We start from the raw sequence: 19,647 nt of genomic DNA, 5'->3' as shown, positions 1-19,647 counted from the left end.
ATTAGACACTATCAAATATTGATTAAAACTATTAATTTGTTATTTAATAGTAATTTTAATAATTAAAAAAATTATTGATATTTAAAAATCGAAATTTAAAATTTAATTTTATAAAATTAAATCTAATATTGAAATAAAGAAACAATGTGAAGGATGACAAAAGGGAAGAAAAATGATAATTTTGAAATAATATCAGATTTAGTACATAACTGAAATAATATCAGATTTAAAACGTAAAAAGACCAAATTGCCCAAACCCTCCAAAACCCCCTAAAAGGGTATTTTCGTCACGAAACAGTGAAAAAGGACCATTTTCGAGATAAACGCTTAGTCCAGGGTTGTCTGGGGATATTTTTAAAGTCCAGGGTTCATTGGCGAGATAAACGCATAGTCCAGGGACTATTTTTGTAGTTCACTCTATATATAAAAGTGTTTCGAAGAAAATAACAAAAATGATACTCCACTAATAAATTTAGAAAGTTGAAAGGATTTCTTATCTCATGAATTTAACTCTTTCTTTTATTTTCTATTTCTATTCTAAATAATGTTCTTTAAGATTCAAATAAAAATTAATAGAAAAAGAATAATTTTTTGACAATTTTCATGTTAGTTATGTATGAAAACTTAAATTTGTAATATTTAAATAAATGCATAATGACATTACATGATAATTACGGTGATAAAGATTTGTAAATATTGGAATTTTACTATTTTCATAAACTCATTATAGCAATAAACAATTGAAATTATAAGAGATTTCTTTGTAGCGTATTTTAATATTATGTAAAAATTTATTTATCAGCAAATATTTTTATTACAACTAATAATTATGATTACATGATTTTTATATGTAGTAGTATTGTTTAATATATCAAACTGTTCATATTATTTTATATTTTATTAACTTGAATATGTATGTAATATAGTTCTAGAGAAATAAATTTAGATGTTGCATAATATTTTAAAATTTGAAAATGTATTTCTTCAATAAATGGGTATTAGAGAAATCAAATATGAGAAATTAAATGTAGATATTGCTTAATTTTTCAAAATTTTAAATGAATATTAAAAAAAAAATTAAATATCCGTACATAGCACGGGTGTTACACTATTATTTATATATTTTGTCCTTATTCTGAAATATTTATATGTTATGGACCAATTTGAATATTTTAAGTAACTCCCATGAATATTTATTTAGATATTATAATGAGCATTTGACTAATTTTTAAAGCACTACAATGGCTCATTGGTGGTTACAAATATTTAAATAGAATAATGATCATTTAACAAATTTTGTAACCTATATTGATTTGATTTTATAATTTATGATGTTTTAATTCCATGATCTCTCATGTACTAATGTTGTATCTATAAAAGATATAGAGTTGTGGATGAAATACTCACTAACAAAACATTCTTCATTTTAGGAACATTGTTTTGCTCGATTTTGGATCCCCATCAAGTTTATAGGTGTCTAGCAGGTTTGAGATGTTATACACGCCAGGAGGAAGTCGTTTCATCTTTTGGGAAAATACGTCAATCCGAGAGCACTAACCGTGATGTAATTTGTCTTGCGGAAAGAGGGTTTTTCTTGACTAATTTTCATTGTAATTTCCATTTTATTTATTGTTGTTTTTTTCTTTGATTACAAGAGTTAGAGTACCGCGTGTATATGGTTCCAGAATTTTATCCCAATATTTCTTATAGTTCTTAGAGAGGGAGAATTGTATCATCCTTAACTCAAACATGCATAGTATTTATCTTCAACTTTACACGTATATTATTTTTAGTAGAGAAATATGAAGGATTGTTTTAAACATATTTTTCAAAAATGTCAACACTTAATATAGTCTCTTTATCATTGTCCAAATAATTGTGTTTGTCTTAGTTCTATTTTAAATATGTTTAATTTAATGTCTTTAGGTGTAAAATGAATTGAGGAGAATATATTTATTGAATTTTATTATACAGTAGTATATTTTTTATTTTAAATCTTATATAGTTATATTGTTTTTTATTTTAATAAATCAATTAACAATGTAAAATCGCATGACAAAAATATTCCACCGTGCATCGCACGTGGGTTAATACTAGTGTTCATAGTTCTTCACTTATATTCATTCATTTAATATCTATATATTTATTACAGAATGACTTTGCTACTCGGTTCTTCATGTTGTGGGAAGACTACATTTTTGAAGGCTCTTTCATCAAATTTGAGCAGATTACTCAAGGTGTCTTTTTTTTATATGTTTGAGCATTTCTTTTAGTTTTGTGATGATGATGATATTGTTTGTTGATGCTATTCAAATATTTGATTTTTATTCCCATAATTTTGGGGAGTATTTATTTGATGAAAGGATAGTTGATTGGAGAGGGTGTGAGTGATAGAGAATTGAGAGACAAATTAGAAGAACATTGAGTGAGAGAGTGATGATTGGAGGGTAGAAATTCCGGAGAGAGATGGTGAGATACAAGATTTGACTTGGGGAACTACATTTGAAAGAAGAGTAACAATTTCTATCTTATTGTTTTGTGATGATAATGATATTAGTTGTGATGATGCATTTAATATTTCGTTGTTTCAACATAAGATCCATATTTTCAAAATACCGATTCGTGCATCGCACGGGTGTAATACTAGTTTGTAGTAACATTTAGTTATGGTACGGGTTCTTATTTTTGTTTTGATTTATTTTAATGTAAATAATGGCATTTGGGTGTAATTTTATTGAATAATGGGGTAAAATTTTATGTGCAAATATGATAAATTCTAAATGTTACTCCAAATGTAGGACGAACTTTTATGGCAAAATGTTACTACAAATCTGTGACGGAGGGGGTACTTTTTTGTATTTATAGGAGCATGATTCATGTACTAGTACTTGAGAAGGCTTCTTCTCACTCTTCATGATCCATGATCCATGATCCATGAGTTAGTGTATCTATTAAGAACATGTTAGTGTATTTATAATATGTATTGCATTACTTGAAAAGTAATTGATATTCATACAAGCAGAAAGAACTGTACAACGATATTAGTTGCAGGGGGAGTGATCAATTGCTAACTCATCATTTAATTGCTAACTACAACTAATATAAGGCCACGTGATTTTAAAAAACGTGTGGTCTACAATTTGCCACGTGTAATTTTCGTTTTTATTAATTAAATCGAAAAAGAATTAAAAAAAACGCCAAATTAGGGTTTTGGATGAAAATGTCAATATAGTGTTTCGAAAATATCAACACAATGCTTTGAGAATGTCAACACAAATTTAGGATTGACATTGTATATGCTTTATATTGACATATTATCTTAGCTGTATTGACATTAGCCTGTGTACGAAAAATAAGAAAATTCTAGATTTTTTTTTTCAAATTTTGACGTCGGAACATATGCATGTAGTATATCGTTGGAATCCTTATAAAATTATCTTTAATTTGATATATGTTATATGAATTTAAAGTTTTGGGATTTCTTTTAAAAGTTAGTTATAACTAACTTGACATTAATACCCCTATTGATTTTTATTGGAATTAATCCTATAGCCTTATTGACGTTTTTTGTTGATCGTATTGACATTTTGTGGTTAATGATCTAGGCCTTTAATTTAAATATCTAATGGCTATTATTGAGTTGTAGTTAGCAATTAAGCATTGAATTAGCAATATAACACTCCCCTTAGTTGCAGCATGTACATTTTTTCATGCATGTTAATTTATATGGAATGATTGGAGGGAGATTGATAGATAGTAGAAATAATTTGCCAAATTTGAATTTCATGGCACATTCCTTTCTTTTTTGAAAGGAGCTAACCATCCACTATTATTATTTTAATTTTAAATTGAGTTCATCTATTTGATCATATTATGGAAAATTATACACTATATTTATCTCTCTAGCATTTAAAACGCTCTATCATTTTATTCAATAAATTGCATCATGATCTTATGTGACCAAATAGTTGCAAATTCCAATTTCCATAATTCGATCATAGGTTTCATAGCATAGTAGTCACTCATAAAATAATAAAGTACAAATAAATACAAAAGGAAAAATCATGTTTTAAATATTCGTCAAAGTGAATCATTTTCCTTTTTTATATCTTAAGTTAATTAACTCAAATTTGTAGTAAAAATAAACTTTTACTAATATTTTTTTATCTTTCTCTATAACTTTACATTTGCTTTACTAATGGGGTCTAAGCTCGACAGGCTGCTTCAAGATGCAGCCCTCCATCTGAATCCCTCCCATTGACGCATATTTGTAATCAAGAGGATATTTTCCGGCTCGAGTTGCCCACTGCGAGCCATCCCAGATAGTCGCATAAACTGACATAGGCTTTGATGGATAAGCAGGGGATATGGCATTACTGTGAATGACTTCTCTTACGGGTATGTTGTCCACCAGAAACCTGCATGTTTCACTGTCAATTTGGGAAAGCGGGGAGGTTTAGTGGCCTACATACACTATATGGTGATTGTTCCAGAGAATGCTGTAGTCGTCGAAACCCTGTGTTGGATCGAACCACTGGTAAAACTTCTCTTCCCTTCCTGTCTTCACGCTTCCGTTTCCGTACATGTTGGTCTGCAGCACCCATTCCCTTCTCTTCTCATTCTCATCATGGTTGTGAGGAAAAGCATCAAAATTTGGTAGCTGGAACCAAAGAACACATTAATCGAATAAAACTTTCAGTTAATCTCTCGACATCCGGAGGCCTATAGACAGGTCCCCGGGAGTATGCATGGACTGTGTTGCACAGAATAACAATTGATAGTAATAGATTTTTGTGGGAAATGGCCATTCTTGCAATATATGGGAATGGATTTAATGTTGGTCGCAATATTTATATAGACTTTGGACATAGATTTTGTGCTTAGTTGTTGCAAGCTGCCTTTTTTTTTGGCTCTTTTTCAAATTGTGAAGGTACATGTGATGGAGGCAGCTTATTAAGGACTTTCATTTGCGATGAAATATGAGATTAGCAAGATGTTTTTGCACTTTTTTCGAATATAATCAACTCTCAAAGTAAAACTACTCGTCCATAGAAGTCTAATCGATAGATAGTGACCTGATGATTCACTAAATTTATTAGCCATAATAATATTTTTATTCAACATCTATTAAGTAGTACTATATGAACTAGAAAATGAAATTGATAATGAGGCTAATCAATTGAACATCAATCAATACAACTGTAAACAGAATCATTCCCAAGTGTAGCTTTCCTGGATACAATTTTGTTGAATTTCAAAAATTGAAACAGGCTTCCATTTTATGTAGATTATCACCTATCTACATCTCTATTTCCACAATAAAATATGACCCTATATCTTGAGTGTATTAATTCCTAATTTTGTTAATTAAAATCGTTGAAACGTTAGTGATGTCACATCCATGAATGGTGAAAATGTTGTGTCTTGAATTCATTATTGATATAAAACAAGTAAATCAAGTAGGAATGAAGACAAATCCTGAATTGTTGGCAATATAGTTCAACCCTAAACTGTGGGAAAATAAACAACCTGGATCTCTTTCTGCAGATGCTTGACATAAGCTACAGCTTCTTCTAACATGTCGGCGGTGTTTGTTTGCTGCAAGCAGGAAAATCAAAAGACTCCATATTATTTCAGTACAGTGTAGGCATGCTAGATTTCGTGACGTTTCAAATATATGGTGTTTCCTATTCATTAATAAATAAATAGTGACTCTCAGCTGCTATTATATACATATGAAGTTCAATATGGGGTACCAACTATCATCACTGTGATTCCAAATCAATGCACACATAATACTCCTACTATAAATTATATCACCAGCGAGTTTATACTATTCCTCACATGCAATTGCAACTAAAATGCTTTCTTGGTTTCCTTTTCACTTTGAATTTTTGGACATGCGTGCCTATGTACTTCAAATTTATGTTACCAAATATTCAAAATATAAATCATCAATAACAACTCATTAGTTGAGAATAAAGTTCATGCCTTCAAATAAGAACTCCACATTGAGAACAATACAATTACTTTCTTCCATATAAATTAACGTCAGAAAAGAAGTTTGAGGCAAAATTTCCCAACTCAAAGAGGAATTTGTAATTCCTAGAAATTAATCATCAGTAGTCATTTTATATAAAATCGATAATTCACTAATTTCCTACAGTGTCACAGTTAGTCAAATATTTCCTGTTATAATTTGCTCAAACCTTTTAAAGCAAAAGCACAATTAGCAACGAAGAAGTAATCCACGAGCCAAAATAGAAGGAAAAACACTGATGCTTCTTGGCTGAGCTATAATATAGTAGGAGTATCAGTTATCACTAAAACTTGATCTAATTCATACCACTTGAGTAGAAGAAGACGAAGACGGCGACATTTTCGGCGAAATCCCATCCAAATCCTCCGCCTCGCGTGCGCGCTTACCTTGATTCGCCGGCACGAGTGAATCATGTCCTTAATTATACCAAAATCGTAAAGTTTTCTGCAGTCATGTCCTTTTATACCAAAATCGTTAATATGACTCACTAGATTCCTCGATAGCGATGGGACTCACCAAAATAGCAGCCACACTAGCACTTTTCTTAACACGTATATTGACTTGTTCACATTTTTGTGCTAGATTTTTTATTCTTGTAATCAAAAGGGGAATTTTGTTACAAGTAAATTAAAATAAAGAAAATTGCAACTTCTTAATTATATATAAGGTGAATGATTCTAGAGTCCAAACCCTCCAAAACACTAATTCTGGGAGTGAAATGTCTACATAAAATGAAAATAGAGAAAGGTCACAAATGCCTAAAGAGGCAAGATTTTTACAAGCTGAGATTTTGATGTAAAGAGAGAATCCAAAATGGTGTTTAGTAGTAATCAACAGTCCAAATCTATAGGCAACCATCAATACATTTCATAACTACGAAAAAAGATCGTCTACGATGCTTCAGAGCTTGTTCATTCCATTATCTCCCGATTCGAGTTAACTTACCATGCACCAAGCAAAACCAACAAACTCCGTATAATCTAGAATTAATCACATTTGATATTCCTGTAAATTCTCCTCACAAACAAGTTGGAGCCCAGATATCCAACGGCACCTGAAATTCGAGGAAATTATGTTATTTTTGTTCGTTTTTCTCATTTAAGCTGAGCTCAAAGACAAACAAACTTACCGCAGAGGATTCCCAGACCGAGACAGAACATCAGAGTGTATCCAAAATAAAAGCTGGTCTGGAAGAAGCCTGACATCTTAGTCTTGACATGATAGTAGTATATAGAATAGAAGTATACATATAGAGCGGTGGAAGCTGCAGAGAAGAACGAAGTCCATTGCCAGTGGTAGTTTTCGGCATTCAGTAAGAAATATGTTCCCACAATCGTCACACAAACGGTGACAATGATCAGAATTACAAAGACAAGAAGCATGAAGCCGTAGACATAGTAAACCTGCAGACAAGAACACCACATGAATTATCCAGGAGACTGCTGACTGTTTATAAGGATAGGAAGAAAACCATGTTCATCTTATAAAACTAAGTAGCTAGGCAATTCAAGGTATTCAAATTCAACCTATAGCTAGGAAATAATAACACATCAGAAAAAAAGAAAAAAAAAACTCTAGATAACGCAGGATCATTGACATAGTCACAACCATACAAGGAACAGAAAAGATGTAGTTATAAAAACTAGCAGCCATATAATTGCTTACAAATTTAATTTAAAATAAAGAAATGAGCTCATAACATTTCAAGAAATGTAAACTACCTTGTAATTCCAGAAGGAAGTGAAGACGAAATACATTTCGATAAAAATGCTTCCAAAAGGGAGTAGACCTCCCATGAGAGAGATAATTGATGGGGTCAAATACCATTTCTTCTCAGGAATTGGACGAGGAATGGTCTTGACTCGGCAAGGATTGTTTGGCGCACCACTCCAGTTTCTTCCAACAACAGTGCCAAGAAGAGCCAAGGGGAAAGAAATAAAAGCCCATATCACAAAAACAACCACCATGGTACCAAAGGGAATGGCAGCTAGAGACCCATAAAATATGGCAACTGTGTTTATGATGAACCCAATCCCAAAACACAAGAATGGGAAAAGGGATGCCGTGAGGATCATTGATGTTATCCACTTCTTACCTAACAAGATTTAACAGAAGTAAGCAATACTAGACACACCAGCGAAGTATATAATAATTTATTTATGTAAAATGGTACAATCATAGTACAATTTTTTTTTTCAATAAAGACATTATAGGCTTTTTAAAGAGGATGTGATTACATACCCCCATGACGTGAATACATGCCACCGCTCACATAACCAGCTATAAATGAGGTAAAAGCATAGCACACAATAAAGGTAGTTACAATAGCTCCTCTCCTGAGACATAAAATCACAGCAGGCGTAAGTTTAAACAACAAAGATGGAAAAGAAACTGAGAAGATAAACAAATTTAGCACAGTACCAGGGACAAATCTTCAATGTGGTAATAAGTAGAAATAGATGTTCAAGGAGGAGTTAAAATTATGTACTTAAAGATGCAAACAAATGGTAAATAGGTAAATAGGTCTTCTGCTTCTATGCAAACAAATGGTAAATAGGTAAATAGGTCTTCTGCAGCTGTAGCAACAGAAGTTACAGAGAACAGAGATTAAAATTTCATTGGAAAGGGGTGCACAAAATTTGGGGTCATAAAATGTCAGAGGGGTGATATTGGTCCAAATTTTCGTAAGGTGAATAGTGCATTTCCACAAAAGAATGTTCGAAAAATTATAGTAATATCAATGATATTTTCAGAACGGGGCACACAGGATTCAGTAACATTACTGTAGTATAATATAAGGAAAAGGATAATTCTAAGCTTTTTTTTTTTAATGTAGAAACAAAAATGGCATCTAAAGAGTCTCTGACATACCCTATGTACAACATTCCAACAATAGCTAAAATGATGACAAGCAGAACCAGCGTTGCTAGTTGAGCACCAGTGCCAACAACAGCAGTGAGTAGAGCCAAATTTTGGGGAGGCCGAAAAACATCACCATGGACAAGTTTCCAACCAGATTCTTCACTTACATCTCGTTCCTACAAAAAATAAAAAGAGTAAAACAAGCTTGAAAACATAGAATCTATACATTAGAACAACTCTTTGACACACTTTCTACAGATACAAGCTCCAACGAACGTAACACACAGAAGTCAATACACAAATTTCTACATAACAGACAAGTACCAATAAGGTACGCAAAGAAAGGTAATATTCAGAGTTCGTTACCAGAGTCTCTAGATCATCATCTTCCCGAGCATATTTTGCATAATCGTTGCGAAGTGTGCGCATTAATATCATAGACACCAAGCCAGTGAGGAAAATCACCATCATGAAAGAATTGAAGACAGAAAACCAATGGATCTGCAAAGTGAAAATGCTTGGATGAGCTGGTTGTGAGAAAAGTAATTGTTCCAAATACAAGAACGGGAACACAAAAGTAAAGTAGATTGCTGATTGGATGTGCTCACACAAAACTTGATACATATAAGAGCATGTACCTGGTGCTCAAAAAATGGGTAATCCAGATATACATCAAAACGGCGTGCAAATGTGGTGTTAGTTGGAGTCCATTTGACAGAGTAAGTCATATCCAGTGTTCTCCCCTCTTCAAGTGGCTTAGGATTTTCTTGAGTGAGATTGACATGAATAATCTGCCAGGTGCAAATTTCAGTTCAGAATTTCAAATTGAGCAATCATATAAATCTTGTTTGAATGAATAATCACATAGTAAAAATCCTCTCTTTTAGGCCAACCTGATTCCCATTGTAGTTAATTACTAGACTTTTGTGTGTAAAGAGCACATGCTTGTTATCACGATTCCTATCAGGAAGAACCTCACCAATAAAACCTTCAGAACAATAGGCAGCTCCATTAGAGTTATATACAGTTCCATAAGGGCAATAAACTATTATGTACAGATAAAAACATACCCCACAATGGCAGATCATCTGATTACAGGCCACCACCAAAGGTATGCAAGAAAAAACACAAGTTAAAAAGGAACAAAAATGTCAGTGCGAGAAATGTATCAAGCTTACTCAGCAGTAGTGTAAAGGAAGAACGAGATGGGACTTACCCATAAAAAACTCAAACCAGTAAGAATTGTCAATGGCATCCTTGAACTGTTTAACTTTTGCTGCATCTAGTTCAATTTCACAGATTACAGTCTTGTCGACGTCCTCTGCAAAAAAAATCGGTCACGAATTTTACCCAAAATGGTAGGAAATGAAAAGAGTAGGGAATCAAAACCAGAAACGAGCTATTACTCTTAAACTTTATGTCGATTTGGCTATCGATAAGTTCATTCCCTCCAAGAACCTCGCCAAGCCCACCCCACTTGTGAGCACCACCATTCTTGGATGGATGGCAAAACGGGAGGCTATAATAGTTATAGGTCTCCTGGGGGTTGTTATATGGGCCAACCTTGTTCACCCATAGAGTGACGGGATCATTAGCTTTGAACTGCAGATTAATAAAATATGTGTCAATCATAAAAGTCATAATGCTGTCAATCCTTTGTGCATGCATCCGAAACTACAAATCTCTTGAGCTGAAGGTTAACCGGAGCAGTAGAGATCTTGTGGACAGTAAAGAGAAAAAACTTTTTCAGATTATCATACTTTTTTCATTTAGAAACTAAACGATATATTACCACATATAACTAAATGGATAGCTATGAAAATTCGAGTAATGCGGTGCTGATAAATGGATGAAAACAGCATATCATAAAGTGCGTCATAAAAGAAGGCTTCCATTCACCTGAAATATAGAAAACTTTATTACTGCTTTTCTTCCCGATCATTACCCTCAGCTAACTAAAATTAAGAAAAAAAACCCTCGTCTCCCAATCTAAATCACCAGGCAACCAGATAGATAAAATACGCATCGAACAGAAACCAAATTGTGGCACCGATGTGAAGACGGTGAAAAGATCCACCTAAGGCGAGCAATTCAGAAGCAAAACCACAACAAAATCACAAATTCCTCACCTTGCCGAAAACAGGAGAGGCTACGGACGCGAAGACGATGATGAGAACGGCGAACGATCGGACAGATGACAGCATCGCTTCGTTGTCGACAAGGTCTGGCGGATCTGATTCGAGAAAAAACTGGCCTGATTGGAGATCGCAGAAATGCGGCAATTCGTGTATCCCTGTGTGCTGGTTTCAACGGAAATTGAGTCAGATCTCACAAATTGATCGGATCCCCTTGCGAGAAAGGGCTGGATTATGCCGCCATTTGACTGAATCTGCGATTTTTTGAGCGTAGGGGATAGAAGGAGAGGTGCAAATCTGGGTTTATGGCTTTCCCCGAGCGCTGTGGTCACAGTAAATAATTAGTCTTCGCGCAAATGTTTCACCGAAATTTCCATATATTTTTTTTTATTTTAACGAGTTTTCTCTCTCTCTAAATTTCTGTACAAGAGCAACATCGAGCGATGAGTAACGCGGGTGGTAGCAGTGGTGGTAGTGGTGGTAGTGGTGGGGATACTGAGGAGTACGAACGGCAGATGAACGAGGCTATGGAGGCCTACATGAACCGCGAGCTAGAGCGGTACATGCGAAGGGTCGAACAGCAGGCGGTACCTCGCCCTCCACCGGTTGTCCACCGCCGAGCAGTGATTGATCGGGATCACGTAGCTGCACATCAGCGGCTATATGACGACTACTTCGCTCCGGACCCGCGGTTTCCAGCAAACATGTTCAGGCGGCGTTTTAGAATGCGCAGGGAGTTGTTTATGCGTATCGTTGACGCTTTGGAGCGTCGATATCTTTATTTCCGCTTCAGGCACGATGCGGCTGGCAGACCCGGCCACACCCCTATCCAAAAGTGCACGACGGCAATCAGGCAGTTGGCCTACGGAGGCGCGGCAGACATGTGGGATGAGTACCTCCACATCGGTGAGACGACTTCTCTGGAATGTCTGAAGTTTTTCTGTCAGGGCGTGATTCAAATTTTCGGTGAGCAGTACCTTCGAAGCCCTACCCCCCAAGATTGTCAGAATCTGATGCAGATGCACGGGGAGCAGCATGGGTTCCCCGGGATGTTAGGCAGCATAGATTGTATGCATTGGGAGTGGAAGAACTGTCCAACTGCCTGGAAGGGGGCCTACACGACCGGCTACAAGGGAAAGAATCCCACGATGATCCTCGAGGCCGTAGCTGATTACCGGCTGTGGATCTGGCATGCGTATTTTGGGGTAGCCGGGTCGAACAACGACCTCAACGTCCTCAACTCGTCGCCCCTCTTCAACGAGAAGTGTCGGGGCATCGGTCCAGCCGTCTCATTTGTGGCCAACGGCAACCGGCATGATATGGGCTACTACTTGGCGGATGGGATATACCCTAGGTGGCCCGTCTTTGTGAAGACGATCAGGCACGCGGCGGATGACAAGAAGGCCTACTTTGCGGAACGGCAGGAGTCGGCGCGCAAGGACGTGGAGCGCGCATTTGGTGTGCTCCAGTCTCGATGGGCGGCAATTAAGGGTCCAACGCGTTTGTGGGATGTCAAATGCGTTGCTGATATAATGTACGCCTGCATTATCATGCACAACATGATCGTCGAAGACGAAGGCGTACAACCGACTAGTTGGGCCAATGACGATGAAGCCGGTCCAAGCCACGGAACGGCCACCCCTAGCGTACGACGTGGGGTACCTCACGATGAAGTCGGCCGCCTCCAGGAATATGCCGACATGCGCCAAGTGGATGCTCATATTCAACTCCAAAAGGATATAATTGAAGAGTTGTGGGCACGGAAGACTGCACGACGATAGTTTTTTTTTCTTTATTATGTAATTTATTTTTTTAAATGAATGTACTTTTTTTTTTAATGCAATTAATGAATTTTCCCGTATATGTCTCGTAAATTTAATTCCGTAATTTAATCGTAAATTTAATTCCGTAAATGTAGTTGTTTTTGAATTATTTTTATTGCGGCTGGCCTATATATATTCAAAATTCTAGGAGCATGTCAAGGATTTCTCCTTTTGATTTGTTGCCTATCAATTTAATTTCTTATTGAGATTAATTTTGTGAATAAAACATTTAAATTTTTGGAATCATCTTATAAGATCATTCGAGAACGCATGCAAAGCTTCATTGACTCCCAACACTAAGAAGGCCCTAAGTCTAACCAACCCATATGCATGTATTTGTAAGAGCTAAATGTGTGAAATATTGGTGGGCTTTAAAATACTGAATTTTGGGGAAATCACAAATTGACAAGAATTATTATGTTTTTTTCGCATGAAAGGACAATAATCTTCATAGCAATTATGCTTAGTTTTAAATTCAGTTCTCATGAAGCTATACGGGCCCATGGTCTGCTTCTTTTCTCTTCCCAAACAACCCAATGGGCTTTCTGAAGAAAGTTGGGCTCTAAAACTATTATTAGTACTCTATTCTTCCATCAATACAAGACCAATTTATATCGGCCATGAATTTTAAAAAAATATACCGACGTTTATTGATGAACGGAGAAAGTACTATGTTGTGATGTTACATCATATTCGAGTCTTTTATGTGCAGAGTAGATATTTCTTTTAATTCCCACAGTGCATGGACATTTTGTGCAAATTAAAATACTAAAGCCCCTAGACGTAATTAAATTACAAAAATTTATAGTTTTGACATTCTGAATTCGATATATAGAAAATGTAACTTCCTTCCACTAACCTTTACTTCATCCGACCGTCGACAAACGTTGTATATGTAAAAACAATTAAGTTACGTGGCAATATCGTGAAAAACGTGTTGGGGTTTCGTGACATGGTCTTGGGTGGATGACTATTTCAATAATACCTTGGTGGCTTGGTGCAATACTATGAAATTTTGCTCAACAATTTATATAAAAATTATTTATCTTAGTAGAGACTTAAACATACATGTGAAGCCATTTCCTACTAATTTAAACTTTTTTGCATGCATTCAGACTTAACGAGCTCTAGTGTTGATCCTAATTCTATATTTTCTTTAAAAACTCTACTAATTAATCTATTTCTAATACTATTACTCACTATTCGCTTTTTTATTATTATTTTTGAATATTTGCATAAGTAATCAAAGAGTATTATTCATAAAAATGATCACCGCACTTCTCTAGTTTTTGTGAGATTGTCAACGCAATTTTTAGTGATAATCACTGTACATACATATAATTGTTGCCCATTATGGCTCTCTTTGAGCATACTATTTACACTAAACTCAAATATATTTTGATGAAAATTTCATAATTTTACTATAACCATTTACACCAAATTCAAACTTAAAGAATATTTTCCATATTACGTTTTTTACTCACAAAATTTGAAAAAAAAAAGTTTTGGTTTAGTGTAAACCCAAAGATAGATATTTTTTACTCAAAAACCAAAAATGGGATTGGTCTTTTAGTACCATTGGAGCTAATAGCATCTCCAACCATTACACTAAACTCAAACCCATTTTAGTGTAAACGTCATACTAAATATTTATTTTACTCCAACCATTTACACTAAACTCAAACCCAAAAGAATATTCTCTACTTACTTACTCCCTCCGCGCGCGGTAGTGGAGGCGTTTCTTTTCGGGATAAAATTTAAGAAAAAATGTGTTAAGTAAGTTAAGCAATGGAAGAATAAAGTATAGCAATGAAAAACATATAGAGATGAAGAAAGAATAAAGTAAAAGAAAGTAAAGTAAGTGAGAAGATATTTGTTGACTTACTAAAAATAGAAATGACTCTACTAGTATGAGACGTACCAAAATTGCAAAATATCCACTACTGTGGAACGGGGGGTGTACTTATTATACTTTTCAGTCATACTCATTTTTTTTAAAATTACACACAATTCTCATGACACTTTGTTAATAACTTAAATTAAATTAAATTGAATAATATAATAATATTTATTAATTAAACGATATATTAAATTTATTATTGACAATTAATGATTCATGATTCTGTTAATTTTTAAAATTAAAATAACCAATCCTTAATATTTAAAATTATGAGAGTGTAGAAGTTCTCAAATATTAATGCACATTTAGTTTTAATTTAACTAATCTGTACGTGTTGTGTACGTAATTTAATATATTAAGTAACTTTTTCCAATTTAACTATATGGCCCAGCCCACTAATTAATAACTAACTAAATATTAATATAATTAAATTAGGTTATTCTTCGTATCTTCTTCTCCACATTGCTCTTCTTCTTCCTGTAAGTTTTTCTGTCTCTATAATTTTAATTTCTCATCCTTCCTTATTTTATTTTGATAAATATAAATTGATTTGAACTGAATGAAATAAATAAAAATCTAAAAAGTATATTTTGTATAGTTTTAGTATAAATTTAAAGATGAGTATTTTTTCTTAAAAAACCTATAATAGAATTGATTTTATCAGTACTGTTGAAAGTATTTATGTACTACATTTTAAGTTTTACAATATTGTTGAAAATAATCTAATTACCTATTCATTTTAGATTTTAGTATACCGTTAAAAATGGTGTTATTACTTCACTCATCCCTCTTGGCTCATCATCTACTACTAAAGTCGCAACAATTTTTTGTGATATCACTACTGTTAATACAATAATTTCGGATTGTAGTATCAAACTTTTGATTCCGTCAGTTTGAAGTCTTAACCATCCTGCCGATTCTGTAGGGCCCATAACTCAATAAGGTTACATACTTATTTAAAATTGAAATTACATAGTAGTACTATATGCATGATATTAAACACTAACATTAAAATACATGAAGGTTAAGGTGAATCATTAAATAACCTCACCAGGTGTTCAACGCTAACTTTGCATGCACACAAACGTATGTCCACGTATACATGACATGCAAAAAAATAAATTAAGTGGACAAGTCAAAATTAAACCCCAGCTTCAAATATTTGCGGGATTTCACTTGTAAAATCTGCAACTGCAATCAGTCTGCAAATTCTCCACTGAAATGTCGCAAAACGACGTCGTAAACGGAATGGCGGATTATTCGGGCCGGCCCGCCAAACGGTCCCACTCGGGCTTCTGGCGCTCTGCTTCCTACATCATGGGTAAGTACCACATTCTTGATTGATAGTAATTGTTGTCTACTCTCTCTCTCTCTCTGATCTCAAAGAAATTTGGATGTGGAGTTGCAGGGGCGGGGGCGGCGGAGAGGTTTGCGTATTTCGGGGTGGGTACGAATCTGATATCGTATCTTACCGGGGAGCTGGGGCAGTCCACGGCGGCAGCGGCGGCCAGCATTAATTTGTGGGCCGGCGCCGGTTTACTTCTCCCACTTTTGGGTGCTTTGGCGGCGGAGTCGTTTCTGGGCCGCTATCCCACCGTCGTGTTTTCTTCACTTCTCTATATATTGGTCACTACTCTCGCTCTTTCTTCGTCTAATTCTTATTAATTGTGGAATAATATTTGAGATTCAATCTACTATGTCAACATGCATTGTAATTATGGAGCAATTTAGTCCAATATTTGAGATAATCCATGCAATCCATCTCTTTTAATCTTGAATTTGAGAAGATGAATTTCTTTATTCGGTTTGATGATGGGGGTTTTGCATAAAAATACTCCATTCGTCCCTAAAAAATAGACAACATTTGAAACGGCGCGAGTTTTAATACACAATTGGTAAAGTAAGAGAGATAGCGAGTTTTAATACACAATTTATAAAGCAAGAGAGATAGAAAGAAAATTTGATTGGAGTTTCATTAGTGGAGAATTAGACTCACGGGAAAAGTTTTCTAAAATAGAATTGGTCTATTACATTTCAAAATGGCAAATGTGATCTACTATTAAGGCACGGAGGGAACATATGATAATGCGATGATTTTATATAGCAACAATTTTTTTTTTATGATGGGGTTTTTAAGTGTTGAAATTATGACAAGCGTTGGTTTGTTTTCCATATCTAGTTTGATAAAAATAAACTAATTTAAATGCACACATTTAGTAACTCTTTCTATCATCAATTAATGTTTAGGATTGAAATCTCACTAGATGCAGTAGTTTTGTTTTGCGAAGTCTAAATTAAATCATGTGGTTTTTGCTGTGTTAATTGACCAGGCACTTGGATTGTTGACAACATCGGCTTTTGTTGATGAGCAAGGGTCACCTAGTGAGCTTGACATTGGGTTCTTTTTTGTGTCACTGTACCTAATTGCCCTTGGACAAGGGGCGTACAAACCTTGCATCACGGCATTTGGAGCCGATCAATTTGATGAACAAGATCCTCTCGAGCTAAGAAGTCGAAGCTCCTTCTTCAACTGGTGGTATTTTGGTCTTAGTGCAGGTCCACTAGTACCACTATTGGCCTTGAACTATGTTCAAGATAACATTAGTTGGGTGATTGGATTTGGAATCCCTTGCGTTTCTCAAGTGATCGCACTCGTAGTTTTCCTTCTGGGGAGGAAGTCCTATCGGTACAACATCAAGAGAAACGAGAAAAGTGCATTGAATTGGGGAGTTGTGTCTCCTACCATTGATGCTTATAGCGACGAAGAAGATCAAGTGGGGCTCGAATCGATCCCTCATCTTAAGTGAGACATTTTTTCTCTTAGTTATATAAATCCATGGAGTTCTCGTCCACAGTCGTGTTGTACTGACGTGACATGTGCCATGATATAAATCTATGGGAACCATCTTAAAAATCTATTGGTGATAATTGGAGTAACTCATCTTGTTCTTTATTTACATTGATGTTGGCCATATACTTATTTCATTTGCCAACAATGACAGGGACTAAATTTCATTTTCTCATATGAATGGTTTTAATTCTCCATTTCTCATGATCATGTTCAAACAGGTCTCTTAACAAGCCTTTATTAGTATCCGGAAAAATGGAAGAGGCGAAAGAGATGCTAACTCTAATTCCATTATGGGCGGCATCCTTGCCATTTGCCATTGCCATATCTCAATCCGCCACTCTATTCACCAAGCAAGGCATCACGATGGACCGGTCCATTACTCCAAGCGTTGACCTACCGGCCGCCTCACTTCAATACATAATCGGCCTCACCATCATCATTCTCATCCCCCTCTACGACCGGGTTCTGGTACCACTTGCTAGAACACTGACAGGATCTCCCTCCGGATTGACAGAGCTTGAGAGAATCGGGGTAGGTATGCTTCTATGCACTCTTTCCTTAGTCGTTGCAGCTCTAGTCGAGCAAAAGCGGCTTCAAACTGCCATACACCACGGGCTAGCCGATATACCCGGGGCTAGGGTTCCCATGAGCTTCTGCTGGCTAATACCTCAATACATATTGTATGGTTTCATGGAAGTCTTTGCCTATATAGGATTGCAAGAGCTTTTCTATGATCGTGTGCCTTGTAGCTTGAAATCGGTTGGTCTCTCAATATTTCTAAGTATAATGGGGATGGGGCAGATCTTGAGTAGCTTGCTTATATGCTTGATTGAGGAGATTACTAGTAAAAATGGTGGAAATGGGTGGTTCTCGGATAATACAAATCGAGCTCACCTAGATTACTTTTATTGGTTGCTTGCTAGCCTTAATGCAATAGGTTTTGTAGCATTCTTGTATTTTGCAAAGTCTTTCAAAAATAGATCTGAGCTTGTTGTTATCATTGTAAATTAGCTAGGGTGTATAATGAACCAATGATATGCATATATATGTGACTTTCATACATTTGTGTTCAAATGGTAACCTGATTTTTTTTTAATAGGAAATCGAAATGCGACAAATAATTATATTTGACTGTCTATGTTGATGCATTTGTTCATGTATAGATGTTCAAAATCGCGTATCCCAATTTTTTTATTGGATTGTGACCTATAATGGGAGCTGGCAGCAAATTATTCAGCGACATTACTTTCAATTTGGCCAATTTATTATTTTGAATGATGGAAAATGACTTAATTTTTTAATTGGCTCAAGCAATTTTTTTAGTTTTTTATAATCTTTTAATTAAATCGTTTTATACAAATAAAAGGCATTAAAATATTTATACATAATTAATTAACAAGATCAGGAGGAAATATTTAAAGAAAAAGGCAAAATCTTTCAGGGACAGAGTGTGCATTCATATACAAATGAAAAGAAAATAAAAGTTTTATGTGAATAACTACTATAGTATATGCATGGTGGGGGTGGGTGGCGTTTCATCATTTTCTCAAAGTGACAACATTGCAAAGCCTAAAGCGGCCCCTTAATTATCGCCATATCCAACTCCCTTTTCTTCAACAGGTGTCTCTTGATTTTATTAAAGCATAATTATGTACAATATGAATGATGGTATTACAAATTAAAATTCAACGGTGTGTACTTGATATAACCCCAATTGCTACTGTCGAACCGACTGTGAAACGTGGCATAGCGAATAAGATAATTGAGAGTTCAAAAATCATTAGTATCAATCATTTATTTTACAATTAATAGTAAAGTAAAAATTTAACAATTGGTGTCGTTCCATCGTGACATCTCAATTTAAAACGAAAATATATCACCATTGAATAGTACTACTAGTACAACATTTTTTCCTACCAATATGATCTTTTTCTATTATATTGCTTTTTGAAAAGAACATAGAAACCCTTTCGAAAATCGACCCAATTCGAAGAAACAAATAGTCACTCAAAATTGATTACAGTTGAAATAAATAA

At 34.9% G+C, this 19,647-nt stretch overlaps 4 protein-coding genes across 5 annotated transcripts in view; 1 reads left to right on the top strand and 3 right to left on the bottom strand.

The window, feature by feature from the left end:
* Nucleotides 1-2,936, bottom strand: part of LOC125194742 (nucleolar protein 10-like) — a 4,630-nt gene extending 1,694 nt beyond the window's left edge. The window contains exon 1 of the mRNA XM_048092972.1: nucleotides 2,889-2,936. Coding sequence (XP_047948929.1) covers nucleotides 2,889-2,936 — 48 coding nt within the window. The remainder of the gene's footprint in view (nucleotides 1-2,888) is intronic.
* Nucleotides 2,937-4,180: 1,244 nt separating this feature from the next.
* On the bottom strand, nucleotides 4,181-6,664 carry LOC125193625 (probable xyloglucan endotransglucosylase/hydrolase protein 33). The gene is made up of 4 exons (XM_048091459.1): nucleotides 6,347-6,664; nucleotides 5,530-5,598; nucleotides 4,473-4,660; nucleotides 4,181-4,418 (listed from the first exon to the last, which is right to left on the bottom strand). The coding sequence occupies exons 1-4, from the start codon at nucleotides 6,377-6,379 to the stop codon at nucleotides 4,196-4,198; spliced, it is 513 nt and encodes a 170-aa protein (XP_047947416.1). The 5' UTR covers nucleotides 6,380-6,664; the 3' UTR covers nucleotides 4,181-4,195.
* An 84-nt stretch (nucleotides 6,665-6,748) lies between these two features.
* Nucleotides 6,749-11,380, bottom strand: LOC125193623 (transmembrane 9 superfamily member 1). The gene is made up of 12 exons (XM_048091456.1): nucleotides 11,032-11,380; nucleotides 10,309-10,504; nucleotides 10,119-10,223; nucleotides 9,973-9,990; nucleotides 9,796-9,890; nucleotides 9,541-9,693; nucleotides 9,269-9,403; nucleotides 8,912-9,078; nucleotides 8,282-8,376; nucleotides 7,762-8,135; nucleotides 7,170-7,443; nucleotides 6,749-7,094 (listed from the first exon to the last, which is right to left on the bottom strand). Exons 1-12 carry the CDS (start codon nucleotides 11,104-11,106, stop codon nucleotides 7,027-7,029), a joined length of 1,755 nt encoding a protein of 584 aa, XP_047947413.1. The 5' UTR covers nucleotides 11,107-11,380; the 3' UTR covers nucleotides 6,749-7,026.
* Nucleotides 11,381-15,932: 4,552 nt separating this feature from the next.
* LOC125193624 (protein NRT1/ PTR FAMILY 5.10-like) lies at nucleotides 15,933-18,685 on the top strand. 2 transcript variants are annotated; one of them, XM_048091458.1, is made up of 4 exons: nucleotides 15,933-16,081; nucleotides 16,169-16,386; nucleotides 17,091-17,563; nucleotides 17,830-18,685. In XM_048091458.1, the coding sequence occupies exons 1-4, from the start codon at nucleotides 15,982-15,984 to the stop codon at nucleotides 18,620-18,622; spliced, it is 1,584 nt and encodes a 527-aa protein (XP_047947415.1). In that variant the 5' UTR covers nucleotides 15,933-15,981; the 3' UTR covers nucleotides 18,623-18,685. The 2 variants fall into 2 exon arrangements, with proteins under 2 accessions (XP_047947415.1, XP_047947414.1); XM_048091457.1 differs by having other exon boundaries at nucleotides 16,163-16,386.
* Nucleotides 18,686-19,647: the final 962 nt, after the last annotated feature.

This window comes from Salvia hispanica, chromosome 6 (assembly GCF_023119035.1).
Source record: "Salvia hispanica cultivar TCC Black 2014 chromosome 6, UniMelb_Shisp_WGS_1.0, whole genome shotgun sequence".
NCBI lineage: Eukaryota > Viridiplantae > Streptophyta > Magnoliopsida > Lamiales > Lamiaceae > Salvia > Salvia hispanica.
The sequence above is the reverse complement of the archived record's forward strand: the minus strand, read 5'-3'. Positions and strand labels throughout refer to the sequence as shown.